The 23,508-nt window shown below is 35.6% G+C and overlaps 2 protein-coding genes across 3 annotated transcripts in view; both read left to right on the forward strand.

The window, feature by feature from the left end:
* itfg1 (integrin alpha FG-GAP repeat containing 1) overlaps nt 1-4,884 on the forward strand; it is a 365,012-nt gene extending 360,128 nt beyond the window's left edge. Inside the window, exon 18 of the mRNA XM_061892519.1 lies at nt 3,429-4,884. Within this exon, the coding sequence (XP_061748503.1) occupies nt 3,429-3,488 (60 nt within the window). The 3' untranslated portion in view covers nt 3,489-4,884. The remainder of the gene's footprint in view (nt 1-3,428) is intronic.
* Nucleotides 4,885-7,402: 2,518 nt separating this feature from the next.
* LOC133546728 (neuropilin and tolloid-like protein 2) overlaps nt 7,403-23,508 on the forward strand; it is a 62,527-nt gene continuing 46,421 nt past the window's right edge. The window contains exons 1-2 of one of the 2 annotated variants that reach the window (XM_061892544.1): nt 7,403-7,807; nt 22,127-22,183. In XM_061892544.1, the coding sequence (XP_061748528.1) occupies nt 7,798-7,807; nt 22,127-22,183 (67 nt within the window). In that variant the 5' untranslated portion in view covers nt 7,403-7,797. The remainder of the gene's footprint in view (nt 7,808-22,126; nt 22,184-23,508) is intronic. The other variant, XM_061892533.1, reaches the window with a different exon arrangement.

Raw genomic sequence — 23,508 nt, forward strand, 5'->3', positions numbered from 1 at the left:
TTTAAAATGTTGTAGAACAGTTTAAAATGTTGCAAAATGTAAAACATTGTACAACAGTTTAAAATGTTGCAAAATGTTGTACAACAGTTTAAAATGTTGCAAAATGTTGTACAACAGTTTAAAATGTTGCAAAATGTAAAACGTAGAACAGTTGAAAATGTTGAAAAATGTAAAATGTTGTAGAACAGTTTAAAATGTTGCAAAATGTTGTAGAACAGTTTAAAATGTTGCAAAATGTAAAACGTAGAACAGTTTAAAATGTTGCAAAATGTTGTAGAACATTTTAAAATGTTGCAAAATGTAAAACGTAGAACAGTTTAAAATGTTGAAAAATGTAAAATGTTGTAGAACAGTTTAAAATGTTGCAAAATGTAAAACGTTGTAGAACAGTGTAGAAGGTTGTTGAACAATGAGTAACATTTTAGAACACTTTCAAATGTTGTAGGACAGTTTCAAATGTTGCAAAATGTAAAACGTTGTAGAACAGTTTAAAATGTTGCAAAATGAAAAACATTGTAAACAGTTTAAAATGTCTTAAAATGTAAAATGTTGTAGAACTGTTTAAAATGTTGCAAAATGTAAAACGTAGAACAGTTTAAAATGTCTTAAAATGTAAAATGTTGTAGAACTGTTTAAAATGTAGCAAAATGTAAAACGTAGAACAGTTTAAAATGTCTTAAAATGTAAAATGTTGTAGAACAGTTTAAAATGTTGCAAAATGAAAGACGTTGTACAACAGTTTAAAATGTCTTAAAATGTAAAATGTAGAACAGTTTAAAATGTTGCAAAATGTCAAACGTAGAACAGTTTAAAATGTCTTAAAATGTAAAATGGTGTAGAACAGTTTAAATTGTTGCAAAATGTAAAACGCTGTACAACAGTTTAAAATTTTGCAAAATGTTGTAAAACAGTTTAAAATGTTGCAAAATGTAAAACGTTGTACAACAGTTTAAAATGTTGCAAAATGTTGAAGAACAGTTTAAAATGTTGCAAAATGTAAAACGCTGTAGAACAGTTTAAAATGTTGCAAAATGTTGTACAGCAGTTTAAAATGTTGCAAAATGTTGTAGAACAGTTTAAAATGTTGCAAAATGTTGTACAACAGTTTAAAATGTTGCAAAATGTTGTAGAACAGTTTAAAATGTTGTACAGCAGTTTAAAATGTCTTAAAATGTAAAATGGTGTAGAACAGTTTAAAATGTTGCAAAATGTAAAACGCTGTACAACAGTTTAAAATTTTGCAAAATGTTGTAAAACAGTTTAAAATGTTGCAAAATGTAAAACGTTGTACAACAGTTTAAAATGTTGCAAAATGTTGAAGAACAGTTTAAAATGTTGCAAAATGTAAAACGCTGTAGAACAGTTTAAAATGTTGCAAAATGTTGTACAACAGTTTAAAATGTTGCAAAATGTTGTAGAACAGTTTAAAATGTTGCAAAATGTTGTAGAACAGTTTAAAATGTTGCAACATGTTGTAGAACAGTTTAAAATGTTGCAAAATGTTGAACAACAGTTTAAAACGTTGCAAAATGTAAAACGCTGTAGAACAGTTTAAAATGTTGCAAAATGTTGTAGAACAGTTTAAAATGTTGCAAAATGTAAAACGTAGAACAGTTTAAAATGTTGCAAAATGTAAAATGTTGTAGAACAGTTTAAAATGTTGCAAAACGTTGTACAACAGTTTAAAATGTTGCAAAATGTAAAACGTTGTACAACAGTTTAAAATGTTGCAAAATGTTGTAAAACAGTTTAAAATGTTGCAAAATGTTGTACAACAGTTTAAAATGTTGCAAAATGTTGCAGAACAGTTTAAAATGTTGCAAAATGTTGTACAACAGTTTAAAATGTTGCAAAATGTTGTAGAACAGTTTAAAATGTTGCAAAATGTTGTACAACAGTTTAAAACGTTGCAAAATGTAAAACGCTGTAGAACAGTTTAAAATGTTGCAAAATGTTGTAGAACAGTTTAAAATGTTGCAAAATGTAAAACGTAGAACAGTTTAAAATGTTGCAAAATGTAAAATGTTGTAGAACAGTTTAAAATGTTGCAAAATGTAAAACGCTGTAGAACAGTTTAAAATGTTGCAAAATGTTGTAGAACAGTTTAAAATGTTGCAAAATGTAAAACGTTGTACAACAGTTTAAAATGTTGCAAAATGTTGTACAACAGTTTAAAATGTTGCAAAATGTTGTAGAACAGTTTAAAATGTTGCAAAATGTTGTACAACAGTTTAAAACGTTGCAAAATGTAAAACATTGTACAACAGTTTAAAATGTTGTAGAACAGTTTAAAATGTTGCAAAATTTAAAACGCTGTACAACAGTTTAAAATGTTGCAAAATGTTGTAGAACAGTTTAAAATGTTGCAAAATGTAAAACGCTGTAGAACAGTTTAAAATGTTGCAAAATGTTGTAGAACAGTTTAAAATGTTGCAAAATGTAAAACATTGTACAACAGTTTAAAATGTTGCAAAATGTTGTACAACAGTTTAAAATGTTGCAAAATGTTGTAGAACAGTTTAAAATGTTGCAAAATGTAAAACGTAGAACAGTTTAAAATGTTGAAAAATGTAAAATGTTGTAGAACAGTTTAAAATGTTGCAAAATGTTGTAGAACAGTTTAAAATGTTGCAAAATGTAAAACGTAGAACAGTTTAAAATGTTGCAAAATGTTGTAGAACAGTTTAAAATGTTGCAAAATGTAAAACGTAGAACAGTTTAAAATGTTGAAAAATGTAAAATGTTGTAGAACAGTTTAAAATGTTGCAAAATGTAAAACACTGTAGAACAGTTTAAAATGTTGCAAAATGTTGTAGAACAGTTTAAAATGTTGCAAAATGTAAAACACTAAAATGTTTTAAAATGTTGTAAAAGTGAGTCGGTGCACGTGCAAAATAATGATCCCATAGTTTGGGTCGTTAAAATAAAATCCAAATGAGTTCTTCATCATCTGACATGTTAGCTTAGCATGTGCAGGACATTGGTGGGCACCAGAGAGCAGAGAAGGTAGACGACGTGCGTCTTCAAAATGTTGGGGGGGGGGACTAAGGAGGCCTGGGACCCCCGAGATGACTAAAGAGAACTCCCACATGTGCAATTAGAACCTAAACGTGTTACCAGAGAGCAGAGAAGGTAGACGACGTGCGTCTTCAAAATGTTGGGGGGGGGGACTAAGGAGGCCTGGGACCCCCGAGATGACTAAAGAGAACTCCCACATGTGCATTTAGAACCTAAACGTGTTCTCCGTCCGTTTTTGAAGACAAGAAGGACATTTTTCCGATAATCAACATTTGATTGACAGCTTGAAAGGTCCCGCCTCACCTTTGGGAGGAAGTGTCCATCAGCCACTTCCTGTTTGCACTTTTTCAATCCCTTGCGAGGACGTGAATGTCATCTTTTACTTCTCGTTGTCTTCTTGTGTTCCTCAGAAAGCAGACGACCGCGAGAAGAGACAGGAAGCACATCGCTTCCATTTTGACGCCATGTGACCCAGCAGTGTTGCATCATGGGAGATGCCCCCCCCCCCCCCCAACTCTTCTCCTGCTCCCTTCTTTTGTGCCCCCTAACTTAAGTCTTCACCTGCCGGCCCCTCTCTGTCTGTTGTTTTACTCCTTCATTTTTAACCCTTTTCTTGTACCTTAATGTGCCCCCTTGTTCATTTACCCTTACTGGGCCCCCTTTTCTTGTACCCTTAATATGCCCCCTTTTCTTCGCCCCTTAATATGCCCCCCATCCCCCCAATTTCCCCCCTAATTAACCCTCTTTTTCCCCTTTTTTCCACTTAATGTTCCCCCTTTTTTGTCCCTTGATTTTCCCCCTTTCCCCCCTAGTTTCTCCTCTTTTATTTTGCCACTTGATGTTCCCCCCTTTTTTTTTATTAATCCCCCCTGTTTCTTTTTCCCCTTAATATGCCCGCTCTTTTTTGCCCCCCATTTTCCCCTTTATATTTCCCCTTTGTTTTACCCCCTAATTTCCCCCTTAATGTTCCCCCTTTGTTTTACCCCCTAATTTCCCCCTTAATGTTTTCCCCTTTGTTTTACCCCCTAATTTCCCCCTTAATGTTCCCCCTTTGTTTTACCCCCTAATTTCCCCCTTAATGTTTCCCCTTTGTTTTACCCCCTAATTTCCCCCTTAATGTTCCCCCATTGTTTTACCCCCTAATTTCCCCCTTAATGTTCCCCCTTTGTTTTACCCCCTAATTTCCCCCTTAATGTTCCCCCTTTGTTTTACCCCCTAATTTCCCCCTTAATGTTTCCCCTTTGTTTTACCCCCTAATTTCCCCCTTAATGTTCCCCCTTTGTTTTACCCCCTAATTTCCCCCTTAATGTTCCCCCTTTGTTTTACCCCCTAATTTCCCCCTTAATGTTCCCCCTTTGTTTTACCCCCTAATTTCCCCCTTAATGTTCCCCCTTTGTTTTACCCCCTAATTTCCCCCTTAATGTTCCCCCTTTGTTTTACCCCCTAATTTCCCCCTAATGTTTCCCCTTTGTTTTACCCCCTAATTTCCCCCTTAATGTTCCCCCCGGACTTTGCTGGTCCCTCAAGCGTTCTTAGTTTTTTAGTTCCTAGTGTGTCTCATGTTTAAGTTTGGCATGAAAGTTGGACTGCGATCTTCTGACATCATAAACATCCAAGATGTTGGCGTCCAATCACGTGTTGCAATCTTCATCTTTAACATTTGCTTTCATCAAACGCCGTTTCAAAAAAAAAGTGTATTTGTGTCGCCAGGACTTGCGCTCACAACTTCCTGCTCCTTGGAAACTTAAATCCTCTGCGGGCGTTCTTGGTTTGTTCCAAAGTGGTTTAGCCACTAAAATGTCATAATAATTTATTTCTGTGTTGACCAACTTGTGAAGAATAAAAATGGCCACTGTTTGAGAAAAAGTGTCGTGTTCTGCTGAAGGAAGAGAACATTACTTTAGTTTCAATTATTTCTCTCACGCGCCCCAAGGGTGACCTTTTTTTTTTTCCACGCCCCTCGAAATGTGTCATGATATCACAGACGTACTTGAGTGATAAAAGTACTAAAGTACTGAGTAACTTCCCATGTATTTAGTAACTACAAATACATGAGAACGGTAATGCTTTTATTTTGAAACCCACTTAACTTCCGTGTGTGATCTGTCATGCTGAAGTCACACACACACACACACACACACGCACGTGCGTGAGACTTCAGCGTGACAGATCACACACGGAAGTTGAGTGGCTTTCAAAATAAAAGCATTGACATTAATTCCATTCAGAATGAACAATTTAGTGGACTCAGTTGACTTTACGTTCATGTTTTAGTGGGATTTTTTTATTTATTTTTTAAGTAAACATGAATATAGTTAAAGTGGAATCCCCACTACTTTCAGTACAAAATAAAATGCCTACATTGGATCTGGATCAGTGGTTTTCCAATTTTGTTCACAAAGTAGCACCTCCGCAGGCCTAAGTAGTCATTAAAAACAAGGCAGAGGTTTTATTGAACTATATTTTGGCACCACTGCTACATCACACAGTTTGAAGAGTAACACTGTGTTAGAATATTTCAGTGATTCTTTAGCGTACCATTTATATGAGATCATGTTTGGATTGCTTTAGGAACTGGTAAGACTTGGTGGTAAACACACAGGAAAATATAAAATAATTAAAGTCATTGATATTATTATTATTATTATATAGGCTCCAGCACCCCCTGCTACCCCAAAAGGGACAAGCGGTAGGAAATGGATGAATGGATATTATTATTCCATCCATCCATCCATTGTCTACTGCTTATTCCCTTTGGGGTCTTATTATAATTATTATTATTATTATTATTATTATGATATAGGCTCCAGCACCCCCCCCCCCCCCCCCGCCACCCCAAAATGGACAAGCGGTAGGAAATGGATGGATATTATTATTATTATATAGGCTCCAGCACCCCTGGCTACCTCACAATGGACAAGCGGTAGAAAAAAGATGGATTATTATTATTATGATTATTACTATTATAAATATTATTATGATATAGGCTCCAGCACCCCCCATCCCCCCGCCACCCCAAAATGGACAAGCGGTAGGAAATGGATGGATATTATCATTATTTTATACCTCACAATGGACAAGCGGTAGAAAAAAGATGGATTATTATTATTATTATTATTATTATATAGGCTCCAGCACCCCCTGCTACCCCAAAAGGGACAAGCGGTAGGAAATGGATGGATGGATGGATATTATTATTCCATCCATCCATCCATTGTGTACTGCTTATTCCCTTTGGGGTCTTATTATTATTATTATTATTATTATGATATAGGCTCCAGCACCCCCCAACCCCCCCGCCACCCCAAAATGGACAAGCGGTAGGAAATGGATGGATATTATTATTATTATATAGGCTCCAGCACCCCCTCACAATGGACAAGCGGTAGAAAAAAGATGGATGGATTATTATTATTATTATTATTACTATTATAAATATTATTATGATATAGGCTCCAGCACCCCCTATCCCCCCCGCCACCCCAAAATGGACAAGCGGTAGGAAATGGATGGATTATTATTATTATTATTATATAGGCTCCAGCACCCCCTGCTACTCCAAAAGGGACAAGCGGTAGGAAATGGATGGGCGGATATTATTCCATCCATCCATCCATTGTCTACTGCTTATTCCCTTTGGAGTCTTATTATTATTATTATTATTATTATTATTATTATTATGATATAGGCTCCAGCACCCCCCATCCCCCCGCCACCCCAAAATGGACAAGCGGTAGGAAATGGATGGATATTATCACTATTATACACCTCACAATGGACAAGCGGTAGAAAAAAGATGGATTATTATTATTATTATTATTATTATTATTATTATATAGGCTCCAGCACCCCCTGCTACCCCAAAAGGGACAAGCGGTAGGAAATGGATGGATAGATATTATTATTCCATCCATCCATCCATTGTCTACTGCTTATTTCCTTTGAGGTCTTATTATTATTATTATTGTTATTATTATTATTATTATTATGATATAGGATTCCATCCATCCATCCATTTTCTACCCATTATTCCTTTTAGGGTCATATCATTATTATTATTATTATGATATGGACTCCAGCAACCCCCGCCACCCCAAAATGGACAAGCGGTAGGAAATGGATGGATGGATATTATTATTATTATTATTATTATTATCATTATTATTATGATATAGGCTCCAGCACCCCCGCCACCCCAAAAGGGACAAGCAGTAGAAAATGGATCGTTGGATTATTATTATTATTATTATTATTATTATTTTATTAACATTGTATTTATTTATTTTTTTATAAAATTTGACTTTTTCCTCTTTTGCTATTAATTTGAAGGAGCCAACCGGAAACAGAATGGTATCTTATTTCCGCTTGACCAGCCCGCCAGTAAGGCAGCTTGAAATGCTCCTCATGCACGAGCGCCCCTCAGTGCGCACACGGACGAGGAGCGCGCTCATCATCTCCTCTTCCATCTTTTTCCTCTTCCCGCCTCTCCTCCTCCGCTCCTCTCGGATACCTGAGCTCCCCTCACCTGGCGGCACGCCCCGACAGTCGGAAGCCGAGCTCCGGGTGACGATGGCCGGCTGAGGGCTGCGCTTCCCCCCGCCACCCCGCTCAGGAGCCTGCAGGTGCGGGACGCGCGCGCTGGATGTACCGCTCCTCTGACCGCGGAGGACGAAGACGAGCTGGACTTTTGGTGGTCCCGCGGACATGGACGCGGCCGGAAGGTTCTGCTAGAACCGAACAGGAGCATTTGGGTCGGAACCACAACCAGGAGAGGGAATAATGCGCATAGGTAAGACCGGATTCCGCTCGCAAAAAATGGTTTGATGGAAGCCAACCTGCTTTTGTGACGATCCACGAACTCATGTGCGTGCGTGTTCCGGTCCAGTCGTGTATGTCACGGACCACCGTCCGTTCGGCTCGTGTTGCGGTTCTAAGTGCGCTCCGGGTGTTTATTTGGGTCGGAACCACAACCAGGAGAGGAAATAATGCGCAGAGATAAGACCGGATTCCGCTCGCAAAAAGAAGGGATTTTGTAACGATCCACGAACTCATGTTGCGTGCGTGTTCCGGTCCAGTCGTGCGTGTCGCGGCTTGTGTTGCGGTTCTAAGTGCGCTCCGGACCCGCGTGCACGGAACCATGGTGGGGTCTTTGTCCTGATCGTACTGACCTACATGTCGGTTGCACCTTTTATTTTTAGACGTCATATTTATGTCGTTTAAACATTTCAATTGACGTTCAAGTAAAAAAAAAAAACAATTATAAGATTTAATAATTGATTTTAATTCGTCCAATTTGATCCACTCGTCAATGCATGGTGGTCATGGTTCCATTATCGGACAGCGCGCCGGTTGAACAAAACGTGGTTCCATTATCGGACAGAGCGCAGCCGGGCTGGGAGCCACGTCAGCGGCTTCCTTCGCCCGCCTTCACCGGTGTTAGACCTGGATGCCTCCCCCTCGCTCATTGTCTGCTTCTTCATTGATCTGATTGGTAAGCATGTCCCGAAATAGCATTTTTAAAATAAAACATGCGACTTTCTAAAATGTCAAGTCCAAGTAATCCATATTAATAAAATGTAGATACATGTATTAATGTAATCCACCCTGCAAGATGTTGTACACCATGAACCTGGTCCTGACATGATGTAACCCTGCTGGGGATCTTCATGCAGGTTGGTGGCGCTTATCACAGGCAGACATTGTAGGCAGCGGAATGCGCTTGGAATATAGAACACAGCAAACTCTTGCAAACATTCCATAGTGCCTTGTAGAACCTCACCGGATGGCCGTAGAACGGTGAGTGAGCGTCTACAATGTTGTAGAACACAACAAACAATGTAAAAAATTACGCTCTGCAATGTTGTCGAACAGTGTTGTAGAACGTTGTAAGAGAGTACACAATGTTGTAAAACAGACAATTGCTGGAGTACAAAGCCAAACGTAGTACGTTGTAGAACATTGTATAGGAGTGTACAATGCTGTCGAACAGCGTGAAACACTGTTAAACATTAACAAACAGTGTAAAATGTAGAACAATGCCAAACGTAGGACAGTGTCAAATGTTGTAGAACGTTGTATAAGTGTGTACAATGTTGTAGAACACCGGGAAACGCTGTCCAAATGTAGAACATAGTACAATATAAAATGTTGTAGATTGTTCTAAAACAATGTCCAAATGTTGTAAAATATAGTACAATTTAAAGTTTTGTAGAAGGTTCTAAAACAATGTAAAATGTTGTAGAACGTCCTAAAACAGTGTCAAATGTTGTAGAACATAGAACAATGTAAAATGTTGTAGAACGTTCTAAAACAGTGTCAAATGTTGTAGAACATAGTACAATGTAAAGTGTTGTAGAACGTCTAAAAAAAAGGTCAAATCTTGTATAACGTAGAACAATGTATAATGTTGTAGTACGTTCTAAAACAGTGTCAAATGAAGTAGAATGGAAAACAATGTAAAATGTTGTAGATCTTCCTAAAACAGTGTCAAATGTTGTAGAACATAGACAATGTAAAATGTTGTAGAACGTTCTAAAACAGTGTTAAATGTTGTAGAACCTAGTACAATGTAAAGTGTTGTAGAATGTCTAAAAAAATGTCAAATCTTGTATAACGTAGAACAATGTCAAATGTAGTACGTTCTAAAACAGTGTCAAATGAAGTAGAATGGAAAACAATGTCAAATGTTGTAGATCTTCCTAAAACAGTGTCAAATGTTGTAGAACATAGACAATGTAAAATGTTGTAGAACGTTCTAAAACAGTGTCAAATGTTGTAGAACATAGTACAATGTAAAGTGTTGTAGGACGTCTAAAAAAAAGGTCAAATCTTGTATAACGTAGAACAATGTATAATGTTGTAGTACGTTCTAAAACAGTGTCAAATGAAGTAGAACGGAAAACAATGTAAAATGTTGTAGATCTTCCTAAAACAGTGTCAAATGTTGTAGAACATAGACAATGTAAAATGTTGTAGAACGTACTAAAACAGTGTTAAATGTTGTAGAACCTAGTACAATGTAAAGTGTTGTAGAACGTCTAAAAAAAGGTCAAACCTTGTATAACGTAGAACAATGTATAATGTTGTAGTACGTTCTAAAACAGTGTCAAATGAAGTAGAACGGAAAACAATGTAAAATGTTGTAGGACGTTCTAAAACAATGTCAAACGTTGTAAAACGTAGTACAATGTAAAGTGCTGTAAAACGTTCTAAAACAGTGTCAAACGTTGTAGAACAATGTAAAATGTACAGCGTTCTAAAACAGTGTCAAATGTTGTAGAACGTAGAACATTGTAAAATGTAGGAGAACGTCCTAAAACAATGTCAAATGCTGTAGAACATAGGCCAATGTAAAATGTTGTAGAACGTTCTAAAACAGTGTCAAATGTAGAACAAAAAACAATGTAAAATGCAATGTTGTCATTGTTGTAGAACGTTGTAGAAGAGTACACAATGTTGTGAAACAGTCAAAAATGTTGGAGTACAATGCCAAACGTTGTAGAACAGTGTAAAATATTGTAGAACGTTGTATAAGTGTGTACAATGTTGTAGAACACTGGGAAACGCAGTAGAACACAACAAACAATGTAAAAGATTATGCTCTGCAATGTTGTCAAACAGTGTTGTAGAATGTTGTAGGAGAGTACACAATGTTGTAAAACTGTCAAAAATGTTGGAGTACAACGCCAAACGTAAAACATTATAACATGTTGTAGATCGTTGTAAAAAACAATGTCAAATGTTGTAGAGTTTTCTAAAACGGTGTCAAATGTTGTAGAACATAGGATAATGTCAAAATGTTTTAGAACGTTCTAAAACAATGTCAAATATTGTAGAACGTAAAACAATGTCAAATGTTGTAGAATGTAAGACATTGTAAAATGTTGGACAACGTTCTCAAACAGTGTCAAATATTGTGGAACATAGACAAATGTAAAATGTTGTAGATCGTTCTATAACAATGTCCAAATGTAGAACATAGTACAACGTCAAATGTTGTAGTACGTTCTAAAACAATGTTCAAATGTTGTAGAACACAGGATAAATAAATGGGTTAATGGGTTGTACTTGTATAGCGCTTTTCTACCTTCAAGGTACTCAAAGCGCTTTGACACTACTTCCACATTTACCCATTCACACACACATTCACACACTGATGGAGGGAGCTGCCATGCAAGGCGCCAACCAGCACCCATCAGGAGCAAGGGTGAAGTGTCTTGCTCAGGACACAACGGACGTGACGAGGTTGGTACTAGGTGGGATTTGAACCAGTGACCCTCGGGTTGCGCACGGCCACTCTTCCACTGCGCCACGCCGTCCCCAATAATGTGGAAATGTTGTAGAACGTTGTAAAACAGTGTCAAATGTTGTAGAACGTCCTAAAACATTGTCAAACGTTGTAGAACGTAGAACATTGTAAAATGTTGTAGTACGTTCTAAAACAATGTCAAATGTTGTAGAAAGTAGTACAACGTCAAATGTTGTAGAACGTTCTAAAACCGTGTCAAATGTTGTAGAACGTTCTAAAACAGTGTCAAATGTTGTAGAACGGAAAACAATGTAAAATGTTGTAGAACGTTCTAAAACAGTGTCAAATGTTGCAGAACGGAAAACAATGTAAAATGTTGTAGAAAGTTCTAAAACAATGTCAATCGTTGTAGAATGTCGAACATTGTAAAATGTTGTAGTACGTTCTAAAACAATGTCAAATGTTGTAGAACGTAGTACAATGTAAAGTGTTGTAGAACGTTCTAAAACAGTGTCAAATGTTGTAAAACAGAGAACAATGTAAAATGTTGTAGAACGTTCTAAAACAGTGTCAAATGTTGTAGAACGGATAACAATGTAAAATGCAATGTTGTCAGTGTTGTAGAACGTTGTAGAAGAGTTAAGTTAAGTTAAAGTAGCAATGATTGTCACACACACCCTTGGTGTGGTGAAATTATTCTCTGCATTTGTACACAATGTTGTAAAACAGTCAAAAATGTCAAAGTACAATGTCAAACGATGTAGAACATTGTAAAATGTTGTAGGACGTTGTATTGGAGTGTACAATGTTGTAGAACAGCGTGAAGCACTGTTAAACATTAACAAACTGTAAAACGTAGGACAATGTGAAACATTGTTGATCATTGTACAAGGTTGTAGGATGTTCTAAAACAGTGTAAAATGTTGTAGAACGAACAACAATGTAAAATGTTGTAGAATGTTCTAAAACAGTGTCAAATGTTGTAGAACAATATAAAATTGTGTAGAACTTTCTAAAACAATGTCAAATGTTGTAGAATGTAGTACATTGGAAAATGTTGGACAACGTTCTAAAACAGTGTCAAATGTTGTAGAACGTAGACCAATGTAAAATGTAGAACGTTCTAAAACAGTGTCGAATGTTGTAGAACAGAAAACATTGGAAAATATTGTAGAATGTAGGACATTGTAAATTGTTGGAGAATGTTCTGAAACAGTGTCAAATATTGTAGAACGTAGACAATTGTTAATTGTTGGAGAACGTTCTAAAACAATGTCCACATGTAGAACATAGTACAATGTAAAATGTTGTCGAACATTATAAAATAATGTTCAAATTTTGTAGAACGGAAAACAATATAAAATGTTGTAGAACTTTCTAAAACAATGTAAAATGTTGTAGAATGTAGAACATTGTAAATTGTTGGAGAACGTTCTAAAACAATGTTCAAATGTTTACATAGTACAATGTAAAATGTTGTAGAACATTCTTAAAACAATGTCCAACGTTGTAGAATGTAGAACAATGTCAAATGTTGTAGGATGTAGCACAATGTCAAATGTTGTAGAACGTTCTACAACAATGTCAAATGTTGTAGAACCTAGTACAATGTAAAGTGTTGTAGAACATTCTAAAAAAAGTCAAATGTTGTAGAACGTAAAACAATGTCAAATGTTATAGAACGTTCTAAAACAGTGTCCATAGTTGTAGAACGGAAAACAATGTCAAATGTTGTAGAATGCTGAACATTGTAAAATGTTGGAGAACGTTCTAAAACAGTGTCAAATATTGTAGAACGTAGAACATTGTAAAATGTTGGAAAACGTTCTAAAACAGTGTCAAATATTGTAGAACGTAGAATATTGTAAATTGGAGAATGTCCTAAAACAGTGTCAAATGTTGTAGAACGTAGGCCACTGTAAAATGTTGTACAAAGTTCTAAATACAATGTTGTAGAACATTCTCAAACAATGTCCAAATGTTGTACAATATAGTACAATGTAATGTGTTGTAGAACGTTCTAAAAAATGTCAAATGTAGAACAATGTCAAATGTTGTAGAACGTTCTTAAACAGTGTCAAATGTTGTAGAACGTTCTAAAACAATGTCAAATGTTTTGAACAATGTTGGATAACATTCTAAAACAGTGTCATATATTGTAGAATGTAGACAAATGTAAAATGCTGTAGACGTTCTAAAACAATGTCCAAATGTAGAACATAGTACAATGTAAAATGTGGTAGAACGTCCTAAAACAGTGTCAAATGTTGTAGAACGTAAAACAATGTCAAATGTTCTACAACGTTCTAAAACATTGTCAAATGTTGTAGAATGTAGAACATTGTAAAATGTAGGATAATGTTCTAAAACAGTGTCAAATGTGTAGAACGCAGACAAATGTAAAATGTTGAATAACGTTCTAAAACAATGTCCAAATGTAGAATATAGTACAATGTAAAAGGTGTACAACGTTCTAAAACAATGTAAAATGTTGTTGAACATTCTAAAACAATGTCCAAATGTTGTACTACATAGTACAATGTAATCTGTTGTAGAACGTTCTCAAAAGTGTCAAATGTTGTAGAACAATGTAAAATGTTGTAGAACGTTCTAAAACAGTGTCAAATGTTGTAGAATGTTCTAAAACAATGTCAAATGTAGAACAATGAAAAATGTTGGATGACATTCTAAAACAGTGTCAAATATTGTAGACCGTAGACAAATGTAAAATGCTGTAGACGTTCTAAAACAATGTCCAAATGTAGAACAAAGTACAATGCAAAATGCGGTAGAACAATGTAATGTGTTGTAGGACGTTCTAAAAAATGTAAAATGTTGTAGAACAATGTAAAATGTTGTAGAACGCTCTAAAACAGTGTCAAATGTTGTAGAACGTTCTAAAACAATGTACAATGTTGTAGTACAATGTAAAATGTGGTAGAACATTCTAAAACAATGTCCAAATGTTGTAGAACATAGTACAATGTAAAATGTGGTAGAACGTCCTAAAACAGTGTCAAATGTTGTAGAACGTAAAACAATGTCAAATGTTCTACAACGTTCTAAAACATTGTCAAATGTTGTAGATTGTAGAACATTGTAAAATGTTGGATAACGTTCTAAAACAGTGTCAAATGTGTAGAACGCAGACAAATGTAAAATGTTGAAGAATGTTCTAAAACAATGTCCAAATGTAGAACATAGTACAATGTAAAAGGTTGTACAACATTCTAAAACAATGTTCAAATGTTGTAGAACATAGTACAATGTAAAAGTTGTACAACGTTCTAAAACAATGTAAAATGTTGGATAACATTCTTAAACAATGTCCAAATGTTGTACAACATAGTACAATGTAATGTGTCGTAGGATGTTCTAAAAAATGTCAAATGTTGTAGAACAATGTAAAATGTTGTAGAACGCTCTAAAACAGTGTCAAATGTTGTAGAACGTTCTAAAGCAATGTCAAATGTTGTAGAACAATGAAAAATGTTTGATAACATTCTAAAACAGTGTCAAATATTGTAGAACCTAGACAAATGTAAAATGCTGTAGACGTTCTAAAACAATGTCCAAATGTAGAACATAGTACAATGTAAAATATTGTAGAACGTTCTAAAACAATGTTCAAATGTTGTAGAACATAGTACAATGTCAAATGTGGTAGAACGTCCTAAAACAGTGTCAAATGTTGTAGAACGTAGAACAATGTACAAACCCCGTTTCCATATGAGTTGGGAAATTGTGTTAGATGTAAATATAAACAGAATACAATGATTTGTAAATCCTTTTCAAGCCATATTCAGTTGAATATGCTACAAAGACAACATATTTGATGTTCAAACTCATATACTTTATTTTTTGCCAATAATAATTAACTTAGAATTTCATGGCTGCAACATGTGCCAAAGTAGTTGGGAAAGGGCATGTTCACCACTGTGTTACATCACCTTTTCTTTTAACAACACTCAATAAACGTTTGGGAACTGAGGAAACTAATTGTTGAAGCTTTGAAAGTGGAATTCTTTCCCATTCTTGTTTTATGTAGAGCTTCAGTCCTTCAACAGTCCGGGGTCTCCGCTGTCCTATTTTACGCTTCATAATGCACCACACATTTTCCATTGTCTTGCTGAAATAAGCAGGGGCGTCCATGATAACGTTGCTTGGATGGCAGCATATGTTGTTCCAAAACCTGTACGTACCTTTCAGCATTAATGGTGCCTTCACAGATGTGTAAGTTACCCATGCCTTGGGCACTAATGCACCCCCATACCATCACACATGCTGGCTTTTACACTTTGCGTCCATAACAGTCTGGATGGTTCGCTTCCCCTTTGGTTCGGATGACACCACGTCCACAGTTTCCAAATATAATTTGAAATGTGGACTCGTCAGACCACAGAACACTTTTCCACTTGGCATCAGTCCATCTTAGATGAGCTCGGGCCCAGCGAAGCCAGCGGTGTTCCTGGGTGTTGTTGATAAATGGGTTTTCCTTTGCATAGCAGAGTTTTAATTTGCACTTACAGATGTAGCGACCAACTGTAGTTACTGACAGTGTTCCTGAGCCCATGTGGTGATATCATTTACACACTGATGTCGGTTTTTGATGCAGTACCGCCTGAGGGATCAAAGGTCCGTAATATCATCGCTTACGTGCAGTGATTTCTCCAGATTCTCTGAACCTTTTAATGATTTTACGGACCGTAGATGGTAATTCCTTGCAATAGTTCGTTGAGAAATGTTGTTCTAAAACTGTTCTACAATTTGCTTACAAAGGGGTGTACCTCGCCCCATCCTTGTTTGTGAATTACTTAGCATTTCATGGAAGCTGCTTTTATAGCCAATCATGGCACCCACCTGTTCCCAATTAGCCTGCACACCTGTAGGATGTTGCAAATAAGTGTTTGATGAGCAGTCCTCAACTTTATCAGTATTTATTGCCACCTTTCCCAACTTCTTTGTCACATGTTGCTGGCATCAAATTCTAAAGTTAATGATTATTTGCACAAAAAAGAAAATGTTTATGAGTTTGAACATGAAATATGTTGTCTTTGTAGCATATTCAACTGAATATGGCTTGAAAAGGATTTGCAAATCATTGTATTCTGTTTATATTTACATCTAACACAATTTCCCAACTCATATGGAAACTGGGTTTATAAAATGTTGTAGAACTTTCTAAAACAATGTCACATGTTGTAGAATGTTGATTATTTCAATAATAGAGTGTAGTTTTTGATGTTCTCATTAACTGAGTGTATATTTGATGATGTCAATAATGGAGTGTAGTTGTTGATGATGTCAAGTGTAGTTGTTGATGATGTCAAGTGTAGTTGTTGATGATGTCAAGTGTAGTTGTTGATGATGTCAATAATGGAGTGTAGTTGTTGATGATGTCAAGTGTAGTTGTTGATGATATCAAGTGTAGTTGTTGATGATGTCAAGTGTAGTTGTTGATGATGTCAAGTGTAGTTGTTGAGGATGTCAAGTGTAGTTGTTGATGATGTCAAGTGTAGTTGTTGATGATGTCAAGTGTAGTTGTTGATGATGTCAAGTGTAGTTGTTGATGATGTCAAGTGTAGTTGTTGATGATGTCAAGTGTAGTTGTTGATGATGTCAAGTGTAGTTGTTGATGATGTCAAGTGTAGTTGTTGATGATGTCAAGTGTAGTTGTTAATGATGTCAAGTGTAGTTGTTGAGGATGTCAAGTGTAGTTGTTGATGATGTCAAGTGTAGTTGTTGATGATATCAAGTGTAGTTGTTGATGATGTCAAGTGTAGTTGTTGATGATGTCAAGTGTAGTTGTTGATGATGTCAAGTGTAGTTGTTGATGATATCAAGTGTAGTTGTTGATGATGTCAAGTGTAGTTGTTGATGATGTCAAGTGTAGTTGTTGATGATGTCAAGTGTAGTTGTTGATGATGTCAAGTGTAGTTGTTGATGATGTCAAGCGTAATTGTTGATGATGTCAAGTGTAGTTGTTGATGATGTCAAGTGTAGTTGTTGAGGATGTCAAGTGTAGTTGTTGATTATGTCAAGTGTAGTTGTTGATGATGTCAAGTGTAGTTGTTAATGATGTCAAGTGTAGTTGTTGATGATGTCAAGTGTAGTTGTTGATGATGTCAAGTGTAGTTGTTGATGATGTCAAGTGTAGTTGTTGATGATGTCAAGTGTAGTTGTTGATGATGTCAAGTGTAGTTGTTGATGATGTCAAGTGTAGTTGTTGATGATGTCAAGTGTAGTTGTTGATGATGTCAATAATGGAGTGTAGTCGTTGATGATGTCAAGTGTAGTTGTTGAGGATGTCAAGTGTAGTTGTTAATGATGTCAAGTGTAGTTGTTGATGATGTCAAGTGTAGTTGTTGATGATGTCAAGTGTAGTTGTTGATGATGTCAAGTGTAGTTGTTGATGATGTCAAGTGTAGTTGTTGATGATGTCAAGTGTAGTTGTTGATGATGTCAAGTGTAGTTGTTGATGATGTCAAGTGTAGTTGTTGATCATGTCAAGTGTAGTTGTTGTCACTGCTGGCTGAGTTTGCATGTGCTGCAGGACAGTGAGACCTGATGTGTGTGTCAGTGTTGTTTGCACAAAGTGAGGACAAGTCAAGCACTGTTAGAGCAAACACACAACTTTAGTGTTGTACTGCACACACACAACTGTAGTGTTGTACTGCACACACACAACTGTAGTGTTGTACTGCACACACACAACTGATATGTACTGTAAGTACTACAATAAGTACAATTAGTGCAATAAGTGTGGGACACACACACACAATCACTGTTTCTTTGGAAGAATAAGCAGCTGTGTTTGCTGACTCAGCATTTCTATGTCCCACTCAAACACTAGTATCCATCCATCCATCCATTTTCTACCGCTTATTCCTTTTTTGGGGTTGCAGGGGGCGCTTGCGCAAATTTCAGCTACACTACGAGCTAATGTTAACATGGTTCGCTAACTCACTACCAGCTATTTTTGCATTGATTTCTACATCACTTCCAGCTATTTTTGTATTGTTTTCTACATTACTACCAACTATTTTTGCATTTTTTTCTAAATCACTACCAGCTATTTTTGCATTGTTTTCTACATCACTACTCGCTATTTTTGCATTGTTTTCTACATCAATACCAGCTATTTTTGCATTGTTTTCGACATCACCACCAGCTATTTTTGCATTGTTTTCTACATCACTATTCGCTATTTTTGCATTGTTTTCCACATCACTACCAGTTATTTTTGCATTGTTTTCTCCGTCACTACAAGCTATTTTTGTATTGTTTTCTACATCACTACCAGCTATTTTTGCATTGTTTTCTACATCACTACCAGCTATTTTTGCATTGTTTTCTACATCGCTACCAGCTATTTTTGCATTGTTTTCTACATCACTACTCTCAATTTTTGCATTGCTTTCCACATCACTATTCGCTATTTTTGCATTGTTTTCTACATCACTACCAGCTATTTTTGCATTGTTTTCTACATCACTACAAGCTATTTTTGCATTGTTTTCTACATCACTACTAGCTATTTTTGCATTGTTTTCTACATCACTACCAGTTATTTTTGCATTGTTTTCTACATCACTACCAGCTATTTTTATATTGTTTTCTACATCACTACCAGCTATTTTTGCATTGTTTTCTACTTCACTACTCGCTATTTTTGCATTGTTTTCTACATTACTACCAGTTATTTTTGTATTGTTTTCTACATCACTACCAGCTATTTTTGCATTGTTTTCTACATCACTACTCGCTATTTTTGCATTGCTTTCTACATCAATACCAGCTATTTTTGCATTATTTTCGACATCACTACAAGCTATTTTTGCATTGTTTTTACATCACTACGAGCTATTTTTGCATTGTTTTCTACATCACTACCAGCTATTTTTGCATTCTTTTCTAGATCACTATTCGCTATTTTTGCATTGTTTTCTTCATCACTACCTGCTATTTTTGCATTGTTTTCTACGTCACTACAAGCTATTTTTGCATCATTTTCGACATCACTACGAGCTATTTCTGCATTGTTTGCTACATCAATACCAGCTATTTTTGCATCGTTTTCTACATCACTACCAGCTATTTTTGCATTCTTTTCTAGATCACTATTCGCTATTTTTGCATTGTTTTCTTCATCATTACCAGCTATTTTTGCATTCTTTTCTAGATCACTATTCGCTATTTTTGCATTGTTTTCTTCATCACTACCAGCTATTTTTGCATTGTTTTCTACATCACTACAAGCTATTTTTGCATCATTTTCGACATCACTACGAGCTATTTCTGCATTGTTTGCTACATCAATACCAGCTATTTTTGCATCGTTTTCTACATCACTACCAGCTATTTTTGCATTCTTTTCTGGATCGCTATTCGCTATTTTTGCATTGTTTTCTTCATCACTACCAGCTATTTTTGCATTGTTTTCTACGTCACTACAAGCTATTTTTGCATCATTTTCGACATCACTACGAGCTATTTCTGCATTGTTTGCTACATCAATACCAGCTATTTTTGCATCGTTTTCTACATCACTACCAGCTATTTTTGCATTCTTTTCTAGATCACTATTCGCTATTTTTGCATTCTTTTCTTCATCACTACCAGCTATTTTTGCATTGTTTTCTACATCACTACAAGCTATTTTTGCATCATTTTCGACATCACTACGAGCTATTTCTGCATTGTTTGCTACATCAATACCAGCTATTTTTGCATCGTTTTCTACATCACTACCAGCTATTTTTGCATTCTTTTCTGGATCGCTATTCGCTATTTTTGCATTGTTTTCTTCATCACTACCAGCTATTTTTGCATTGTTTTCTACGTCACTACAAGCTATTTTTGCATCATTTTCAACATCACTACGAGCTATTTCTGCATTGTTTGCTACATCAATACCAGCTATTTTTGCATCGTTTTCTACATCACTACCAGCTATTTTTGCATTCTTTTCTAGATCACTATTCGCTATTTTTGCATTGTTTTCCACATCACTATTAGCTATTCTTGCATTGTTTTCGACATCACTGCGAGCTATTTTTGCATTGTTTTCAACATCGCTATGAGCTATTTTTGCATTGTTTTCGACATCACTACCAGGTATTTTTGCCTTGTTTTCTACATCACTACCAGCTATTTTTGCATTGTTTTCTACGTCACTACAAGCTATTTTTGCATCATTTTCGACATCACTACGAGCTATTCCTGCATTGTTTGCTACATCAATACCAGCTATTTTTGCATCGTTTTCTACATCACTACCAGCTATTTTTGCATTCTTTTCTAGATCACTATTCGCTATTTTTGCATTGTTTTCTTCATCACTACCAGCTATTTTTGCATTGTTTTCGACATCACTACAAGCTATTTTTGCATTGTTTTCTACATTACTACCGGCTATTTTTGCATTGTTTTCTACATCACCTCAAGCTATTTTTGTATTGTTTTCTACATCACTACAAGCTATTTTTGTATTGTTTTCTACATCACTATCTGCTATTTTTGCACTGTTTTCTACATCACAACCTGCTATTTTTGCATTGTTTTCTACATCACAACCTGCTATTTTTGTATTGTTTTCTACATCACTACTCTGTATTTTTGCATTGCTTTCCACATCCCTATTCGCTATTTTTGCATTGTTTTCTACATTACTACCGGCTATTTTTGCATTGTTTTCTACATCACTACCGGCTATTTTTGCATTGTTTGTTACTAACGCTTGCATTCATTACCAGCACACAATAGTTGTTTTGTAGGACAACACTTCATGTTTGTTTACATGTCTGTCAGTCGTGATGACATCATCACATTCACTGTATGTTGTTTACATGTCAGTAGTGATGACATCACCACATTCACTGTATGTTGTTTACATGTCAGTAGTGATGACGTCATCCCGTTTACTGTATATTGTTTACATTTCCTAAGTGATGATATCATCACTTTTACTGTGTATTGTTTACAAGTCAGTAGTAATAACATTTGATGTGTATTTTTTACGTGTCAGTAGTGATGACATCATCACATTTACTGTATATTGTTTACAAGTCAGTAGTGATGACATCATCACTTTCACTGCATATTGTTTACATGTCAGGAGTGATGACATCATCACTTTTGCTGCATATTGTTTACATGTCAGTAGTGACGACATCATCATATATATTGTATATTGTTTACAAGTAAGTAGTGATGACATCACCACATTCACTGTATGTTGTTTACATGTCATTTGTGATGATGTCACCACACGTGGGCATGTGACCTCTACCAGCCAATCAGCAAAGAAAAGTATTGATGATACAAGAAAATATAAATAAGATAATTAGTATTTTTAAAATGAACAAGTTTTTTAGTTGACTGCAGTAATTTACATGAAGTATTTCTTGTTAAATATGAATAGTTTTGCCTTTATTTTGTGTTTATATAATTCCATGTATGTCCTTCATATTTATAATTGAGTAATGTTTGTGTTTCGTGATGTAATAATATTCTGAAGGTTGCTGCGTCTAACATGTCATGTCTTTTATTATTGGAATGCTTTTGCATATAAACATTGAATGATGTAACATAAAGATATTTCATGTTAGAGATATTGTTGATATTGAAATAGTGTAAATAAAATAGTGTAAATAAAAAGGTTGCTCTCTGATTTAAGGACACAAGGGAGGCTTTGTTGTTGCGTCGCCATGACAACCTGCTGCCTTGTTTATTGTTCATGACACCATTTGCTCTCTCCGTGATGTTGACAAATAAACAAAGTTTGCTCGTGTGGTAAATAAAGTGATGACCTGAAGAAGAAAATGTTGTTTATTGACTAACATTTCTTTCTTTGTTTAGTGTGGATCCTCCTACTTCTCATAGAAGAGAGCCTCGCTTTGGCACAAAGAACTAAAGGTGAACTATCCTTCCTCCTTCTTCTTCTTCTTCTTCTTCTCCTCCTCCATCTTCCTCTTCTTCTTATTCTCCTCCTCCTTCAACCTCTTCTTCTTTTCTTCCCTCTTCTTCTTTGTCTTCTTTTTCCTCTTTTTCTTCTATTTCTTCTTCTTCTTCTTCTTCTTCTTCTTCTTATTCTTCTTCTTCTCCTTCTTCTCCTTCTTTTTCTCTTTCTTCCTCTTTGTCTACTTCTTTTTCTCTTTCTCTTTCTCCTTCTTTTTTTCTTCTTCTTCTCTTTCCCTTTATCTTTCTCTTTCTTTTTCTTCTTCTTTTTCTTCTTCTTCTTCTTATTTTTCTTTTTCTTTGTCTTCTTTTTCTTCTTCTTTTTCTTCATCTTCTTGTTCTTCTTATTTTTCTTTTTTGTCTTGTTTTTCTTTTTCTTCTTTTTCTTTTTCATCTTTTTGTCTTCTTTTTCCTCTTATTTTTCTTTTCCTTCCTCTTTTTTTTCTTCCTCTTCTTTTTCTTCTTGTTTTTCTTATTTTTCTTTTTCGTCTTTTTTCTTTTTCTTCTTCTTCTTTTTATTTTTCTTCTTTTTTTCTTCTTTTACGTCTTTTTGTCTTCTTCTTTTTCTCCTTCCTTTTCTTTTTCTTCTTCGTCTTCTATTTGTCGTTATCCCCCTCATTTTCATCATCCTCATTATTGTAATTTTTCCTGTCATCCTCCTCATTCTTCTTCTCACCCCTTCTTTACCCCGTCCTTCTCATCTTCATCCCCCTCATCTTCATCCTACTTCTTATCCTCATCCTTTTCTTCATCCTTCTCATCCCTCACACCGTCATGCTTCATCCTCATCCATTCCCCCATCATCTTTCTTCTCATCTTCATGTTCTTCCTCATCGTCGTCCTTCTTGTCCCCTCATCCTTCTCATTCTTATCCAGTCTCATCCTCCTTCACCTTAGCCCTCTCATCTTCGTCATCTTGATCATCCTCGTCATCCTTCTCAATCTTATCATTTTTCTCCTCATCCTCTTTCTCATTCTCATTTTCAACTTCCTTTACATCTTTTTCATCATTCTTCTTATCTTCATCCTCTTCACCCTCCTTCTCTGTCTCTTTCTCATTCTCATCTTCATCATCCTCATGATCATCCTTTTCATCCTTCTTTTCTTATTTGTATTCTCATCCTCTTCATCCACCTCCTTTTCTTCCTCCTTCTTATTTCCTTTTCTTTCCTCTCATTCTTCTCATCCTCTTCATCATTGTTCTCCTCATCTTGATCCTCCTCATTCTTCCCAATCTTCTCCTCATCATTTTTCTCTTCTTTATTTTTATTCTCATTCTCGTC

The sequence above is a fragment of the Nerophis ophidion genome, linkage group LG02, assembly GCF_033978795.1.
Source record: "Nerophis ophidion isolate RoL-2023_Sa linkage group LG02, RoL_Noph_v1.0, whole genome shotgun sequence".
Taxonomy (NCBI): domain Eukaryota; kingdom Metazoa; phylum Chordata; class Actinopteri; order Syngnathiformes; family Syngnathidae; genus Nerophis; species Nerophis ophidion.